Here is a 17,057-nt window from a genome sequence, read left to right as displayed (position 1 = left end):
GTATTTTCCTATGCAATAATGATAATGTTAGTTAACGAAACTAATAAATTTTCCCATTTTATTCATGAAATTTAGTTTGTACCAGGCGGTGGATGAGGGAATCCCATTCTTGCTTCTCCTAAACTTCGCTTCCAAACGGTACTATTTTTAAATTAAATAGTATATGTGTTTAAAATGTTTAGAGGTTTCAAGTTTTTAATATATTTTCCATACATTTTATAATATATTTTCCATACATTTTATAATTATAATTATATAGTATATTTTTCGTAAATATTTTAATATGTACATTTGTATATACACATATGTATAGTAATAAATAATCAATAAATAATCAAAGATCACTAATCCGATCACTAATCCGTAGTTAAAAATCACTAATTAATAAGTTCAGTTCAGTTCAACTGAGTTCAGTCAATCGGAACAGGCCCTTACCACGATAAATGATCTTGGGAAAATATAAAAGAAGTAAAAGATTATTGCAAATGAGAAACATTAAACACACGAATATTACCGTGGAAGAACCAATCCTTGCAATGCTAGTAGTATTAACTCACTCGTATCAATTTTTATTTAAACTAAATTTGCAGTACTCATATCAAATAAGTTTTTTCTAACTCTGTTTTAAATTATGTGTAATATTTAGATATGTTTTGGGAGATATAACAAATTTAATTGTTACATAAATTTTAGAGACAAAGAAAACAAGATCTCAAATATTAACTTTTCCATAGCATTTATTTTAGGATCCCTTAAATTTTGCATATATCCATCCTCAATCATAGCACGTTGGCTAAGTGGCTAGCAAAAGCTTACCTTGACTACAACCTCCAATGTCTCCAAATTATGTCCGTTGCTCCCTTTTTAATTCCACTAATAATTAATAACACAATATGCAATATCTACTAGGAAGTCAACTAGCTAGTTGGATGTTTGAGTAGATACTAGTCTACCACCAATTAACATGAAATTAATTTGCACACATGGAGGGTTATAACAATATTAATTTGTTACAACTCATTACTATTCGTAATGAAGCCACTAAATGGTACTAACAAATTCTATGTTTGTAAGCACAAGAGGAGACATAAAAGTTGATAAAAAATTAACATGTTATAGTTTTTGGTATGAAGAATGATTTTTTAGACTAAATCTCTCATATCATCATATGTAAGCAAGTCTAGGAACACGATTATACAAACTAGCCTTTTAGGAATTGGGGGAAGGATATATAAGGCTGGGAGCCCTACCCAAGAATCGCAATTGATACTCTAGTAGGGATCAAACCCATAAGCCATATCCTCAAAATTTTGGCCTTATTTGGCAATTAGTTGTTGGATGTTGGTTGTCGGCTGGTTTGACTGTCTGTTTGTATTGTGTTTTTGTCAGATGTTTGACTTTTTATTAGTCTAAAAACATGTTTGATAAAATTGGTTGTTGGATGTTGTAACTTAGATAGCCAAAAGCTACTCCAAATAGCTTTTTCATTTTGGCTTAAAAGCCAGTTTTTCAGTTGACTGAAAAAGCCATTTACCAAACACAAATTTTGGATGTTTGACCAAATAAAAAAGCCAGAAGCCAATGAAAAGTCATTTACCAAACAAGCCCTTTAAGGTAAATCTAGTCATGTATGTTTGCAATGCTTAGTGGTGAAAAATATGTATATATATACAAAGTAGGTATACGATAATGAAATAATAATTCATTTAGACAATCCAACTAATTAGAGGTAAACATAATAAATCTGGCATCCTCACTTACCCTTTTGAATATGTCCTTATTAGAGTTCATGTGTAATGTGTTCCCTTTGTTGCAATTTATTTTTATTTTTTTTTTAAAAAAAAAAATTACTCTATATTTCGTTCTACACGAAGACCACTTTTTTTGTAATTATAAATGCTTAATTTTAATTACTAATATGTTTTTATTAAGTATTTCATTATAAAATCAACCATATACACCATATGATAAAACAAGGACCTATTCCACATATATACTGGTCATTTTCATTTACTTTAATTATTTTTTGAATGAAAAGTAAAACAAGAAGGCGATTTTGTTTTAAATTAAATTACAAGATTTACAACTGTTAAAATAAGAAACCTATAGAGAAAGAAATGGTAGTGGATTTGTCAAACAAAAATGAGGAGCCGCCCTATCACATGAATGATAAGCAAGCATTAAATAGAGGCACCGGAATTTTATAAATTACGTATCTTAGTTTTATAGCAGCTTCGTCCTTAAGTTATGCCATTTGCCACTTCAGAAGCAACGAATTATGCCTTTTTCGCCCTATTTTTTAGTCTTAATCCCATTTTGTCTTTGATCTTATAGAAAAAGACTACTTGCCTAACTACCAAGGTGGTGTCTTAGTCCTATCTGAAAATTAAGGGATTACACGGTATATCTAAAATCGTAATTTCTTACTTTCATTTTAATTGACACATTTTCTTTGAATTGATGTATTTATGATTAAATTATCTGTGTGACTGTGTCAGTAAATACATTATCTGTCAAAGGTTAAATAGTGAATCGGATGTGTTAGCTAGCCAATTCCGTGCGGAACCATGTGAAGATTATAAACTTGGCTGTTGATTTCCATACTTAGTTGCTAAACGCCTTTTCAGAGTTATAAATTTTCTCATATAGTACTATGTTTCAGTCAACTGCATGCCCTAATAGCTAACCACCACATGCATGTCTACCGATCATTTATTGTTACAACTACTAACTTATTTAGTTATTATATACATGAAGCTACTATTAATCAAGGAAATTTCCAGCAATACGTAATTAATCAATTGAATAATGTACCTAATTCCGATCATAAACCACTATGAAATTAATTTAATTAATTAATTTTTTGGGGTCATGCAAATCATGAGCAATTTCATTCTTAAGTATAAAAGTTGATCTTGTTGGTTTATCCTTGATAAAGTAGGGTGAAGGAAAAGAAGACAAAGTTGGAAGCAACGAACACAATACCTTGACAATATTGTTAGGCACTTGATCCATTCAAAATCTAGTAGAGTAATCAACAAGCAGTAATAAATGTACCATAAGACATGTCTCTTGGTTACCACCTCTATGAACAAGAAAAATTATCACAATTGCATGATCATAATGCACATATAGCTCATTGATACGCAAAAATATTAAATTTTCTTATGGCTTGTTTGGATTTAGTTTATTTTCAATATAAAAAATAAGGGAACTAATTTTTTCTTTTTTTTCTTTTTCTCTTTCTTTAAATAACGCTGTGTCTACTTTTGATTTTTTTTTTTTTTTTTTCTAGCTACTTAATATTTGGAGTTTCACGCTTATAATAGCACTACACGTACAATTCAATAATTCACAGCTAACATGTGGTTGGAGATCAAGTAAGGTTTAGACCAGCATTGTTATTGTACGGGATGATACTGGTACCGATATGATTCTAGTATAGTCAGGTTGGATATTGGCTTTGACACGCTTTTTATAACATCATCTTACCTGTATCAGTATTACACGGTGGCCACGTGGACAACCATGCAAGCCACGTGGTACCTACTAAGCTTGGTTATCTTCTTATAAATACCCATGGTATATTCATTTATAAGGTACAATTTCTCTCACTAAAATGCTTTCTCTCTCTCTAGAATTCTCAAATCTTCTTTCTTATTCTTATAAATTTGAGACTGAATTTATATATCATCAGAGCGGTTATTCCCAGACACACCCCGAGGTTATTAGCTAATCCACGTTGATTGTGTAGGTACTCAATTAGACGACAAATTTTTACCGATTCCATACATGAGTTACCGGAGCTCACCCAAAACAGTTATCTTGATATCATTATGAACCAATCATGCTATTGTTTGACAAAATTTCATAAGCAAGCTAAGCGTTATAAAAATGTAAAATAATTAATGTAGTACTATGCAAATAATGTCAAGTAGTTGAGAGTCAAGAGAGTGTACAATAGTAAGACAAAATCAGTTCACATCCTTTCATATTTGTAGCATGCTCTTTTTTAATGGATGACATTATTATTAAGGAGCCCGGCCATTTTATTCTATCAATGTCACATGCGCACCAAACTAACCATGATGACCAAATCCTAAGACAAGAGCGGCTGCTGCATAAACCTAGCTAGTACTCGGTAACAAATTAAGAACATTGCATGAAAGTAATATTAATTGTGAAGTTAAGGGTTGACAAAAATTTACTTCTTTAGGGTCTAATTTTCAAAAAATAAATAAGAATAATAAATTTATCCAAGTAGATCGGGAGTTCGGGACCGAAGAGCAATCAAGAAATACTACCTGATAAATTTATATTATTCCCTATAATTTAAAGCCCTTCATATATCGGTCTTATTTCGATCCAATTCAAACCTCTCTATATACCAGTCTTGGATTGGACCAATTTTTGTTTAAATTTCGTTTTTTGTTTTCAAAAAAAAAAAAAAATTGTTATTCTAAATACTACAGGACGCAAAGTTATAAAAATGCTTACAATACGTTGGTCGCTAAGTACAAAATTTGTATGTACTCATATCTTGTATCCTGAAACAATATAATGAGGATTATCAAATCTGTTATCATCTCATACCTTTTATATTGTCCCCCCTGACAAACAGAATCTAAACTGTACTAGCATCTCAAATGTTATTTGTAAATCTTGTTGTTGTGATGAATGATGATTGGGTTGTTAATTAGGCATGGTCGCTAATCCCGGCTTAAGTTAAGAATTAATATGATCTCCTTAATCAATGATTTGAGGTTGTTACGAAAGCACCACATGCTACATTGCTACAATTAAGCCCCCTATTTTTTAATGGATCTATAATCCCCTGTTCAAATATCGAGTATTACCTATTAACTATAGATTTATTGTTTATTCATGTTGCATTATTTACACATTATTTCATATTAAGGTGCTTTAACTATAAGACATTAAATACGAGTATTTCACATTAATAATAAAAGAGACCCTACGTAAGTGCAAGTGTTTGTAGGACAATTCCATCACCCCCTTGCCCCTTCCTCGCTTACACGGTAGCTACCCTCCCGGCCTCCCTCGGCTCTATATGCCTTTCTCTTGGATCAGTTTGAGCACAACAGCCAAATAGTGACCATCTATTACAAGTTACATCCATTTCAGCCCACCTTTCCTACAGACAAGAGATATCAACATCAAAGAATAAAGCACATTAATTTGGGTTTGCAAGAAAATGACATTATTTGTATTGTGGTGCTAACCCTCTAGCCTCGAAACAAAATCTATACCAGAATTATATTATTAGTTCTGTTTACCTTTCGGTTATCAATTATGGCCCACGAATTTAACTATACCGACAAGCATGATCCATCCTCATATATATATTTAGTAAATTATTTATTGTTTTGGTTGTTGTTTCTTCTACTTCTTTCTTTTCTATTAATTAATCAAAATTTGGACAATAGATACACCAGATAAAGTTGATGATGTGTTTACTTAGTACGAAAAACAAAACAAGTGGTTGAAGCAAAATAATGCCATTTACTCATAGAGTAAACCATGTACGAAGTACTTTGTAAGTTTGTATACTTAGTATATTTTTTCAATCCTTTTTTTTTTTTGGGTATCATATTAAATACTCATAAAGCTTTCATATACATTTGGATCATAGTGCAAATAAAAAAGGAAACCTTGTTTTTCAGTAGCAATATAATGATGAACATTTTGTAATTTATATTATGATGCAATTAAAGATATTATGTCAAATATAAGTAAATAACTATGGAATAGTAAATCACGCAAATTTAAATGTTACATTTAATTTGACACGAAGAATTTTTCGAGGGAGTAGTTAAACAATTAACAAGATATTCATCTCCTATTCTCCTACCAAAATAGCTAAGTACTCTGTAAATTAGTGGCTTGTGAGTCTAAACATAGTTAGAGAGTATTGTAATTTGTATACTACGTATTATTTTTGGTGGGGTTGTAGAGAGATGATCGGAGGTGAAAACTCAACCAACAAATGATCATTGACAAGACCGGTAAAATTCCCGCGTCTTTAGACCAACTGTCTAATAGCTTTTGGGTCCCACTAAGATAGTGCGCTTTTGTCATTTTTTCAATATTCCTTGGCTTCTGTTTTTCTTCTCCGTATTTTTTATTCTAATTATGACGTCATTCATGTCCTAACATAGGTCAGCAACACAGTACTCCCGCCAAAAACTAAACACAAAATTACTAACTCCGTTTGTCGTCAATCTCAATTCTTATCCACTAATTTCTCTAACATAACAATCATACTACTATTAATTAGGGTCCTTATTAAACAATTAATTGAAATTGTTTTTATTATCGTACAAGTCGCTTGGGGTATTTGTCACAACTCATAAGTATACTACTCGTTTTATCTAGTGAACTCTAGCAGTAGTATTCTTAAGACAAAAATGTGATCTTACCTTTGAGAAACAAAAATTATCTTACCTCTCATCACACGACGCTTAATGCTTATGCCATTATCATCTACACCTCAACTAGTATTGCTATAGTTATGTGAAGTTCCAATCTAGCATTAATTTTGAATTTTCAACGAATCTATAAAATAATTAGCAAATACAGGCTTATCCTAAAAGCAATTGATTATAAGCAAATTTATCCACAATAATACATGATTGTTAAACATCAACATCTTCTTCGTCCATGAAGGATACATATTTGATAGGTTTAATTTGTTCTTAACAAAACCACTTCCACAAATTGTTTTTATATCACCATCAATCACAATACATACCGGCAGTGCTTTTATGTATCAACTAGTCCACTTACATATAAAGGTGTCAATTCAGATGACCGGGTCTAGTGAGGTCGGGTCGGGTCAATTTTTAAAGTTGAGTCATACTAAATTATTGTATCCATGTAAGTCGAAATCTTAATTGGATATTTTTCGAGTCGATCGGTTTCAAATTGGGTCGGATTGGACGTGGTTTTGACACCTCTACTTACATACCTTAATACCACCACTTTCACCACAAAACTGTTATAATCACCACCACCACCACCACCATTCATATTAATTTTGATCACAATGTACCAATGTACCATACATGAATAATTTAAATAAGTTATGACAAAATAGGTTATGCATTGCTTTCTTTGAACAATTGTTAAAACCCACCCACAACTTGTAACTTTTGAAGTTCTTAATCAACGAGTAAATGCCCTCCAGGCCCCCACAAGTTAAGCTCTCAAAATTTCAGCATTCTTAATCAAGAAAGTAGCTTGGAAAGAATTACAGTACAATAATAATGCGACAATCCAAATAAGTGAAGTATGGGCTAGGCACTAGCATAATATTTAAGGAACCTCCTCCACCAAAACCCAATTGTTGAAAATGTGTATCCGAGTTTCAGTGACTGAGTGTTATCGTTCCATGATTTGATGGACCACAATTCAAGTCTCCATCAAACAACAAGTGAGTAATTAGTTCGTTATAGATGTGTTCCTTATTTTATCAGGTTGTACTTCATTCTCTGTTACTATATGCCTATATACAACTACAGCGTTCTTATATGTTATTGTTAATAATGTATGTTACATTACAACCCATTACTACGACAACCACTCGCTCTATCTCTTACAATATCAGCATTCTATCAACCGCGAAGAAAGTAATGTACTACTTCAATTTAGCTACATCTCGTTTCATTCTTCCTTTAATGAATTTAGCCCTCTCCCTTTATTATTTACAAAAATCTCAATATATTTATATCGCAAGCCTATAATCACGCCTAAGATCAAGGGGGCATATGAGATATGACACTATAATCTATATTCTATACCATATCAAAATATATATTCCGTACGAATTTATACAAGTACAATAAATGCTACTCGTAATATATACACAAAGATACCACAATAAAATATATCTCAATCAATTAAAATACATATATACTTAAGGGTCTGTTCTAATAGACTGAAATCAGCTGAACTGAACTGAATATTTTATAAGAGAAGGAAATTAGGAGCTGAACTGAACTGAAAATAAACGTATGAGAACAGGCCCTTGCATGGCCCTGCCCCCCACCTTGAACGAAAGCAATGTGTTCCTAACTCATTATGGATAGAAAATTTAAACAGGAACAAGGCCCGGCCCCTGCATGGCCCTGCCCCCCATCTTATTCAAATTGGAAGAATGTATATTTGGTTCCCTTGATGGTCAGTCGATCAGCAACCTAACCTGAATATATACAATAATATGATCTGATCAAAGATAAGGAATATATTATATACTATAATTATGTGATGAATTTAAAATATTAAATACAAGTGGACCGACCAATAACATGAAGAATATTTTATATAATCAACTTACTGTAACAACTTCTTGTCTCCTCATCTTGTTTAGATCAATATCCAATGAACTACCCTTTGGATGGAGCATTTAATAAAAGTACATGCAAGTTTGGGTTAATACGTACTTATTAGACAGCAACTGTTTTAACGATATTTGTTGCGCCTATAAAGTATAAACATGAATTGTATCTACACAAGTTGAATTGCAATTTTCATAATTACAGGAGTACATATTATGTAACATTTATTTGTAATTATTCCAACAACTGTAGATTGATTATCCCATCAAAATAATTATCGTAAATCTGCTGTAATTTTATTTTTCTTATCATATGCTTAATCTATGATCTAGAATAATTCTTTCAAGGACGAGGCTGTGAAGGGACCTTCGGCTTTAGTAGGCCATGACTTCTCTCAAAGGCTCAAGGGTGTATATTTAAAAAAAAATAATTGACAATTTATATTAAGTTGGTTTGATGGTTTTTATTGGTTTGACTTTGGAATTTTTGTATAGAAGAATATTATAAAATTAAAATAACCTTGTTGTCAAATATTATAAAAGATTAAAAAAGGAAAAAAAAAAATGAGAAACATCCTACCCATGCATTTAGGATAAATATATATGTAAAAATGGTAAATTGGAAAATATTGGAATTAATTTGGAAAATATTGGAATTAATTTGGAAGATACTATTATGGTCAAACTAGCTTTTGGACCCGTTCTACGCACGGGTTATGCTTAAGTTATAAATTTATTTGAAACTTTACAAATTATCTTGTCACCAAAAAAAAAAAAAACCCTTTACAAATTATTTGAATGAATTATTTTATCGTCTTTTGACATATTATAATATTGTATGAAATAGTGGTAATAGACTAATAGTTGTAGAAAAAATGGCTTAAGATCGTAAAATCATATCTCTATCGCATGATATATTAATCAACAATTTGTATAAAAAACTACTTTATAAATACCAAACACTTATTATAATTTTACAATTTTTACATCAAATGTGAAGGCATGATATTCTTCTTTAGTCTTTACCAATATATGTCTCTTATATTGCGCTTAATATCTTCAAAATTAAAGCCCCATGACACGCAAACAATGTCATCCCATGGAATTTCCATAGTATTCTTGCCACCTCAATATTTCCCTTTTCAATCATCATCCTCATTGTTGTAGAAATTTCACATAGAATTTTGAGAGATGTTTCTCTAATTTTTTAGTTTTTGAAACTTAATGAGTGTGAAAAAATCTTTATTGAAAATTTGTATTTATATAAGAAGAGGGGGAAGATAAGGGGTCAAATTAAAGAAATGAATTATGAATGTGAATAAATTGAATTGATAGATGGAATAATGAGAAGAGGAGAAGGTTTAGGAAATTTAATTTGTTATTGAATTAAAATAAAGATTACAAAATATTAAAGTTATTGAGAAATAAAGGGGGAGATGAAGAGAGAATTTCTTTGAAAACATAAGGAGGGAGAATGAATAAAGAAAGGTGAGAAAGAATGATGACATGTGTCAATTTTGGTTTGTGTTTTTAAATACTAAGTATAGATAATGAAGTTAATACGTGCATCTAATAATAATTCCTAATTTTTGCCATATAAATGTATATTACGTATAAAAAGATTCCAATTAACTTAATTAAATGTACTAGCTAGAGCCAACTTAAATTCTTACACACCTTCATTCTCATTCATTATATATAATTACCATCTACATTATTCATTACAACACCTCTTTCCATCCATCTCTTTCGCCAAAAAAAAAAGACTTAATTGGATAACATGGGTAGAGCAAAAATAGCAATGGAGTTCATTGTTAAGGAAAAAACAAGGAACGCTACTTATGGGAAGAGGAAAAAAGGGTTGCTTAAGAAAGCACACGAGTTATCGATTTTATGCAACGTACCGGTTTGCATAATCATCTACCCTTACAAAGAAGGGAAGCAATCCTCGGAAGCTGAGGTTTATGCTTTTAAAGGGGACTTGATAACGGAGTCTAATGCTATGGATTTGTCTCGAGCAACCGATCCGATGGTTGCTCGAGAGATGATTGATAGGTACGTTAGGATTCCTAATGAGGAGAAGTACAAAAGGGCTCTTAACTTGTTTGACATGTTTGATGAATGGACTAAAAAAGCTGATCAAGAGTTGTCCAAACTAAGGCATAAGAATGCATTGGTTAAGTACCCTTGTTGGGATTCTAGATTTGATGGGCTTACTCTTGAACAACTTATGGAATTGCTTGTTCATTTGGATCAGAAGATTGAGTTTGTTAGGCAAAAGATTTCGTTGATTAAGAGTAATAATAATCATAATCATAGTCATACTCATAATCATGAGGGCGCGGCTTTGGTACCGTACCTTGAGCCTACGCCAATCACTAGTCATCAAATTGGGTTCCCTTATGTTGAAGGGTTTAATCAATTGACCTCATTTAATTATCCTATTAACAACAATAATTATAATTATCAACAATTTTGCCACCAATTAGTGCCTTTTAATTATCCAAATCTCGATAATCAAGGTGGTGGTAGTAGTAGTAGTCATCAAATGGGTGGTACTAGAATGGATGATCAGGGTGGTAGCAGCAGCAGAGGTAGCAACTTGATGTATAATATGAACTCAATGCCCGGGGTTGTACCTGTGTACTATGATCAAGGGCGAGGATTTGTTGATAACTTCGGGGCGACATCATCATACGGTGCTGGTTTAACTATGTCTATGTCCTTGCAGTCGATGCCTATGCTGCCTAATGCTTCATTGCAAAGGCAGAGGCAATATCATCAGATGTACTACAAGCAGGTATGTGATTAAGATTAACATATTAATTCATATAATTGGTCTTCATGCATTTTTTTAAAAAATTTATTTTTATAATGCACGTATCATTTATTGGTTGGCATGACCATTAAGGGATAAGACATACTCTCTTTATCGCATAATATAAAGAAAGACTGTAGGGAACTGTATTGACTACTCTCTCATTGTTTCTTTTCGAAATAACCTTTTTTTTTTTATTTTTTTTATTTTTTTTAATTTTTTTTAGAGAACCACAAGGGAGAGCGATGAGAATCAATCACAGGATCACTTGGAACCGGAAGGGGAGCTCTAACCACGTACTTGAGCTATCCCTCACTCTCTTCTAGTCTTCTTTTCGAAGTAATGGTTACATTTTTAACCATTAATATATCGATTTATTCTACAATTTTTATTTTTCTATTTGTTACAGTATTTTATATTATATTGCCCATACTATTTTACAAGTTTTAAACTACTTTTCACCTCATATCATAACAAGGGTTTAAAATATTTTGCAGAATGGGTGAAGATCAACATATGAAGCTGTGTAATCTATCATAGACCCAAGAAATAAGAAATCACTTTGCTAAGTGTGTAATTTAATTAGTTTGGCGTTTATTTAGAATGGTTTTTAATAGACTAGTTTTGGTGTTTAATGGCTTTTATTAAACACCATACCAATGTTTCATTCTGGTTTATGTTACCAGATATACTTTTTCATAGTTCTGTTAATCTTTTTAACAGTCATAATACAGATTCACAGCTGATTTAAGCTTCCTGAAATTCGAACCATATCACAGAATGGAAAGCTAGGGAAGAATGAACAGAAATTAAGTATTTTTTTTCCCTTCAAATTTTAAGTTTTTAACAATACAAATTCTTCCAGTTTATCATAATTACTCACATGAAACAATTTATTTATGAAAAATAAAATTAAAAAATTCACAGCTTATGTAACAGTGTAACATTCAGTTGCACTTGTTACAAAAATATCATGAAGCCATAAGCAATTAAGTCCAAGGTATTGAGGTGTGAGCTAGCACAACAAACCTCCTCCACCAAGTGCTGATTCTAGATATTCTGTTTCTCTGAGATGATTGTTATCATTCCATGTTTTGAAGGACCAAACATCTCTTTCTGACAACTGAAGTACACTTATAGATGTGTTGGATACGTCTCCAGGATGACCTTCAAAAGGTACAAGTCTCCTGTATAAATTTCTTATAACTTCTCCGTGTGTTACTACAATCACTCGCGCTCCTGCAGTGTCAACATATACAAACAGAGAAAATAATTCATGTGTTAGTACAAAACTAAGTACGGAGTATTTCGTATTATATAGCTGCTTGTTTTGCAAATATTAACTACAAGCACAACTTATTAAAGCCCAACCTCTATGTTTTTGAGCAATTCTTTGCAGTGAAGCTATGCTTCTTATGTGCAGTTGATCTCGACTTTCACCTCCACCCTGTAGATGTAGTTCAAAAGCTTAGATAGATATAAATATAGACCATATAATTTGGATGTCACATGTCAGTCTAAACTCAACAGAGTTCAACTAGAGATGAACGCTGCTGCTTAAATTTACAGCTATAACTCTATAAGTGATACATATGTCATGGTACATTGGTACTCCATTTCTCTATACAAGGTTAATTAACTTAATTTATATCAGCAGAGATACAAATCATACAATGATTTGATGATAAAGTAGATAATTTCTAAAGATACAAGAAATGATACACACCGGAACTTCTTCACCTGATATGAGAGCTGCAAAAGCCTTGGGGTAGATCTTGGATATTGATTCATCATAAACAACTCCCTGAAGCTCCCCTATATGTCTTTCCCTCAGGTCTTGATCACGATTAACCTGAAAGGGAGTAACATACAAGCAGGAAGCAATTATGTTTGGTTTTTTATACTGCAAGTGGTACTAGATCATTCTCATCAAACTAGACCTTAGTAAGGTAAAAACCTACATTTCTTAGGTCCTATCAATTTCAAACTATTTTATTTTCGAAACTCATTTAGTTTGACCTTTACTAATCATAACTAAATTTTGGAAATTCAAATTGAATTTTACTGATCAAAATACTTTTTGCTGATTCACATGTACTATCTTCATGTTGAGTTACTGATTTTTACTTTCAAATATTGATTATTGTTAGCATACAGAGTTTACATCCTAAAATCAAGAACTGAAAACAAACAGTAAACTGATTTAAGTCCATAGAGAGGCTCTACTCGAAAAGCTCACCTCAAGCCCACCACATTCGGCTGCTATAGTTTCAGCTGTCTCTAGTGCCCTCTTCAGATCAGATGAGTATACACCTGAAATATTAGGCTCCCTTGAAAGGCGTTTAGCAACCTTCAACAAAGATGATTAGTACTATGTGAGTGAGGAACAGTCGAACACAAATATACCAAAGATGCAGAACATCACTACAAAACTTACTGCAACAGCTTGCTGTCTCCCCGCCTCATTCAAGTCAATATCTGACTGTCCCTGGATCAAGAATTACAAGTCTTAGTACTGAGTAATAATTTTCTAATTTTATAATGATAATTTTTTCACTTAAAATTTAGATAAGACCTCACCTGCATTTTTCTAATAGCATTCCATACAGTTTCACCATGACGAACAAGGATAAACTCGGTACAAGACTCATTAGTTGGAAAGCATTTCATTGTCACCCTTTACAAATAGAACACCCAAATAGAAATAATTTAGCTTCTCTTCAATAACCATATCACAGAAGTTTCAAATTTTTCATATATTTGCTCCATTTCCCTCAAAATTTCTTATATCAAGTCCCAAAACATTGTATAGCTTACAAGACAATATACTATATAAAATTCTGCAATAACATAAAAGAACTACTACCTCTGTTAAATGGTTATCTGCAACTTTGTAGTATTATTTGTGAGATATAAAAAATTCCAAAGTTACAGATAACCATTAACAGAGGTAGTACAATATAATCAAGCAACCAGATTATAATAAGTACATGATAGTAATTTGACGGAGACAGAGAAAGAGTAGACCTGGAATCAGAGGCAGCCATTTGGTTATAGAAGATGCAGGGAAGTGAGGAGGATGCCGGATGACGAGTCTTGCAGCTCTCGCTAGCTATATGATCCCTTTCCTGCTGGTTGACTTGGGAAAGTTCTTTTGCAGCAGTCAGCTTAGTTTAACATTAACATGTCTATTAATTATTAATGACTACCTAAGCTCCACCTAATGCACTCACACCTTATTTTATCTTTTGTCTTGACTTGGTGACAGAAGATTTATACCAAATTAGTTTAGTCCAGAAATTGAAATGAAAATGCACATATCCATTGAGCCCAAATTACCTCTGAACTAGGACCAATCAGACATCAGCCATATTCAGTTTCAATTGTTGAGTACAACTGCTGGTCTGCTGTACACATGAATAAAATGGCCTTACATTGCGAGTCATGTCTGTATAGGTTTGGATCAAAATATATTCTAATTTTATAGACATGGATCTCATATACCTCTGATTTTTCAGTGTAAGAAGCATTCAGCTGATTGTTATGTGTGTGAGTGTGTCTAACTGTCTATAAATATTTTTTCTAACAGTTTGTATTATTTCTTTGTTACTTAGCTTATCAAATACTCCGTGTTCAGCAAGGGTCCTAACATCAATCTATAGGCTATAGCTACCGCTTACAACTTGTGTCTAGCTCAAAAGGACATACTCCGTAATACAGCATATATCACCCTTGCCTTTCACTAGGCTTCAGTGCAGAGTTTCCGATTAAGGAAATTAGTAGTTATACATGTAATCGAGGTATAATCTAATCACGAATCAGGACTCAGGAGTAAGCATGTCCTAGAAATATTATCACCCATGTCTTGCATATTACACGTGATTTCAAATTGCGACTGCATTTCACAATCATAGGAAGAAATACAGCTGAGCAGCATCAGTACTGTTTTCTGTGCTACTATGAACCTATAAATCAATGAATACTGTGGCTGTTCCCATAATTGACATGCAATAGAATCCATAATTTAAGTAAATAAATTTTCAGCATTTGGATTTCTGTATTAATATCATTCGGCTCATTAACTCCACTCATTGCAACTATCTCAAATTCACAGCTAACTTAAGCTTCCTGAAATTCAAACCATATCACAGATTGGAAAACTAGGACACATAGATTGAACAGAAATGAAGTAATCCAATTTTTTTTCTTCAAAATATATGTTTTAACAATCCAAATTCTTCCAGTTTACCATAATTATTCAAATGAAACAATTCATTTAAAAACAATAAAATTAAAAAATTCACAGCTTATGTTTAATTTCTCGCGCTCCTCCACCAAGTGCTGATTCTAGATAATCTGCTTCTCTGAGATGACTGTCATCATTCCATGTTTTGAAGGACCAAACCTCTCCTTCAGATAACTGAAGTACACTTACAGATGTGTTCGATATTCTAGGAAGGCCTTCAAAAGGTAAAATTCTCCTATATAGGATTCTTATAACTTCTCCGTGTGTTACTACAATCACTCGAGCTCCTGCAGTGTCAACATATTAGCTGCTTAGCTTGTTTTTCCAATATCTACAAGTGTACAACACAGTTTACTTGGAACTATACCCCTATGTTTCTCGGCAATTCTTAGCAGTGAAGCTATGCTTCTCATGTACAGTTGATCATGACTTTCACCTCCACCCTATATATGTTCAAGTTCAAAAGCTTAGATAGATATAATTACAGACTATATAGTCTTTAGTTTGGATATCACATATCAGTCTGCTACTTAATTTTACAACTATACGCGATACATATGTTATGCTACTCCATTGCTCCACACAAGATCGATTAATCAACTTAATTTATACCAGCAGAGATCCAATAATTTTATGATTGTTTAGATAATTTCTATTGATAAAGAAATGATGCACACCGGAATTTCTTCACCATACAAGAGAGCTTCATGAGCCTCGGGGTAAATCTTGGATATTGATTCATCATAAACAACTCCCTGAAGCTCCCCTAATTGTCTTTCCCGCAGGTCTTGATCACATATAACCTGAGACGGAGTAAGATACAAGCAGGAAGCAATTAAGTTTATTCTCATTGAATTACTGATTTTTACTGTCAACTATTGATTATTGTTGGCATACAGAGTTTTCAATCCTAAAATCAAGAACTGAAAACAAACAGTGAAACTGATTAAGTTCAAAGAGAGGCCTACTCGAAAAACTCACCTCAAGCCCACCACATTTGCCTGCTATAGTTTCAGCTGTTTCTAGTGCTCTCTTCAGATCAGATGAGTATATACATGAGATGTTAGATTCCTTTGAAAGGCGTTTAGCAACCTTCAACAAAGATGATTAGAATTATGTGAGCGAGGAAGTAATCGAACACAAACAGACCAATAATACAGAACATAACTACAAAACTTACTGCAACAGCTTGCTGTCTCCCGGCCTCATTCAAGTCAATATCTGACTGGCCCTGGATCATTATATCAGATAGAATTACAAGTCTGAGTACCGAGTAATAATTTTCTATGTACCTTCTTAATGAACATTTTTTTTTTCACTTAAAGGAATATAAAATTTAGATAAGACCTCACCTGCATTTTTCCAATAGCATTCCATACAGTTTCACCATGACGAACAAGGATAAACTCGGTACAAGACTCATTAGTTGGAAGTGGAACACCTTCCATTGTCACCCTTTACAAGTGGAACACCCCAAACAAAAATGATTAAGCTTCTTTTCAACAACCAAATCACAGAAGTTTCAAATTTTCTTATATTTGCTCCATTTCCCTAAGAATTTCTTATATCAAGTCCCTAAACATTGTATAACTTGAAATACAATAAACAGCACAAAATTACTCAATAACATGTCTATT

The 17,057-nt window shown here is 32.5% G+C and overlaps 3 protein-coding genes and 1 long non-coding RNA gene across 4 annotated transcripts; 1 reads left to right on the top strand and 3 right to left on the bottom strand.

The window, feature by feature from the left end:
- The first annotated feature begins 9,929 nt into the window (after positions 1–9,929).
- LOC145627003 (uncharacterized) lies at positions 9,930–11,976 on the top strand. The gene is made up of 3 exons (XM_081679423.1): positions 9,930–11,156; positions 11,401–11,513; positions 11,672–11,976. The coding sequence occupies exons 1-2, from the start codon at positions 10,137–10,139 to the stop codon at positions 11,464–11,466; spliced, it is 1,086 nt and encodes a 361-aa protein (XP_081535549.1). The 5' UTR covers positions 9,930–10,136; the 3' UTR covers positions 11,467–11,513; positions 11,672–11,976.
- On the bottom strand, positions 11,974–13,596 carry LOC145638839 (phosphoglycerate mutase-like protein 4). The gene is made up of 5 exons (XM_081689884.1): positions 13,573–13,596; positions 13,414–13,524; positions 12,901–13,026; positions 12,546–12,621; positions 11,974–12,413 (listed from the first exon to the last, which is right to left on the bottom strand). The coding sequence occupies exons 1-5, from the start codon at positions 13,594–13,596 to the stop codon at positions 12,190–12,192; spliced, it is 561 nt and encodes a 186-aa protein (XP_081546010.1). The 3' UTR covers positions 11,974–12,189.
- Positions 13,597–13,618: 22 nt separating this feature from the next.
- Positions 13,619–14,305, bottom strand: LOC145627013 (uncharacterized). The gene is made up of 3 exons (XR_014111262.1): positions 14,202–14,305; positions 13,755–13,851; positions 13,619–13,662 (listed from the first exon to the last, which is right to left on the bottom strand). It is a non-coding gene; the product is annotated as an uncharacterized LOC145627013 (long non-coding RNA).
- Positions 14,306–15,367: 1,062 nt separating this feature from the next.
- Positions 15,368–16,868, bottom strand: LOC145638829 (phosphoglycerate mutase-like protein 4). The gene is made up of 6 exons (XM_081689875.1): positions 16,773–16,868; positions 16,601–16,651; positions 16,402–16,512; positions 16,098–16,223; positions 15,788–15,863; positions 15,368–15,707 (listed from the first exon to the last, which is right to left on the bottom strand). The coding sequence occupies exons 1-6, from the start codon at positions 16,866–16,868 to the stop codon at positions 15,475–15,477; spliced, it is 693 nt and encodes a 230-aa protein (XP_081546001.1). The 3' UTR covers positions 15,368–15,474.
- Between the last annotated feature and the right edge of the window lie 189 nt (positions 16,869–17,057).

The sequence above is a fragment of the Chenopodium album genome, chromosome 1 (genome assembly GCF_948465745.1).
Source record: "Chenopodium album chromosome 1, dcCheAlbu1.1, whole genome shotgun sequence".
NCBI lineage: Eukaryota > Viridiplantae > Streptophyta > Magnoliopsida > Caryophyllales > Amaranthaceae > Chenopodium > Chenopodium album.
Note: the sequence above shows the minus strand (reverse complement) of the source record. Positions and strands in the feature narration are given on the sequence as shown.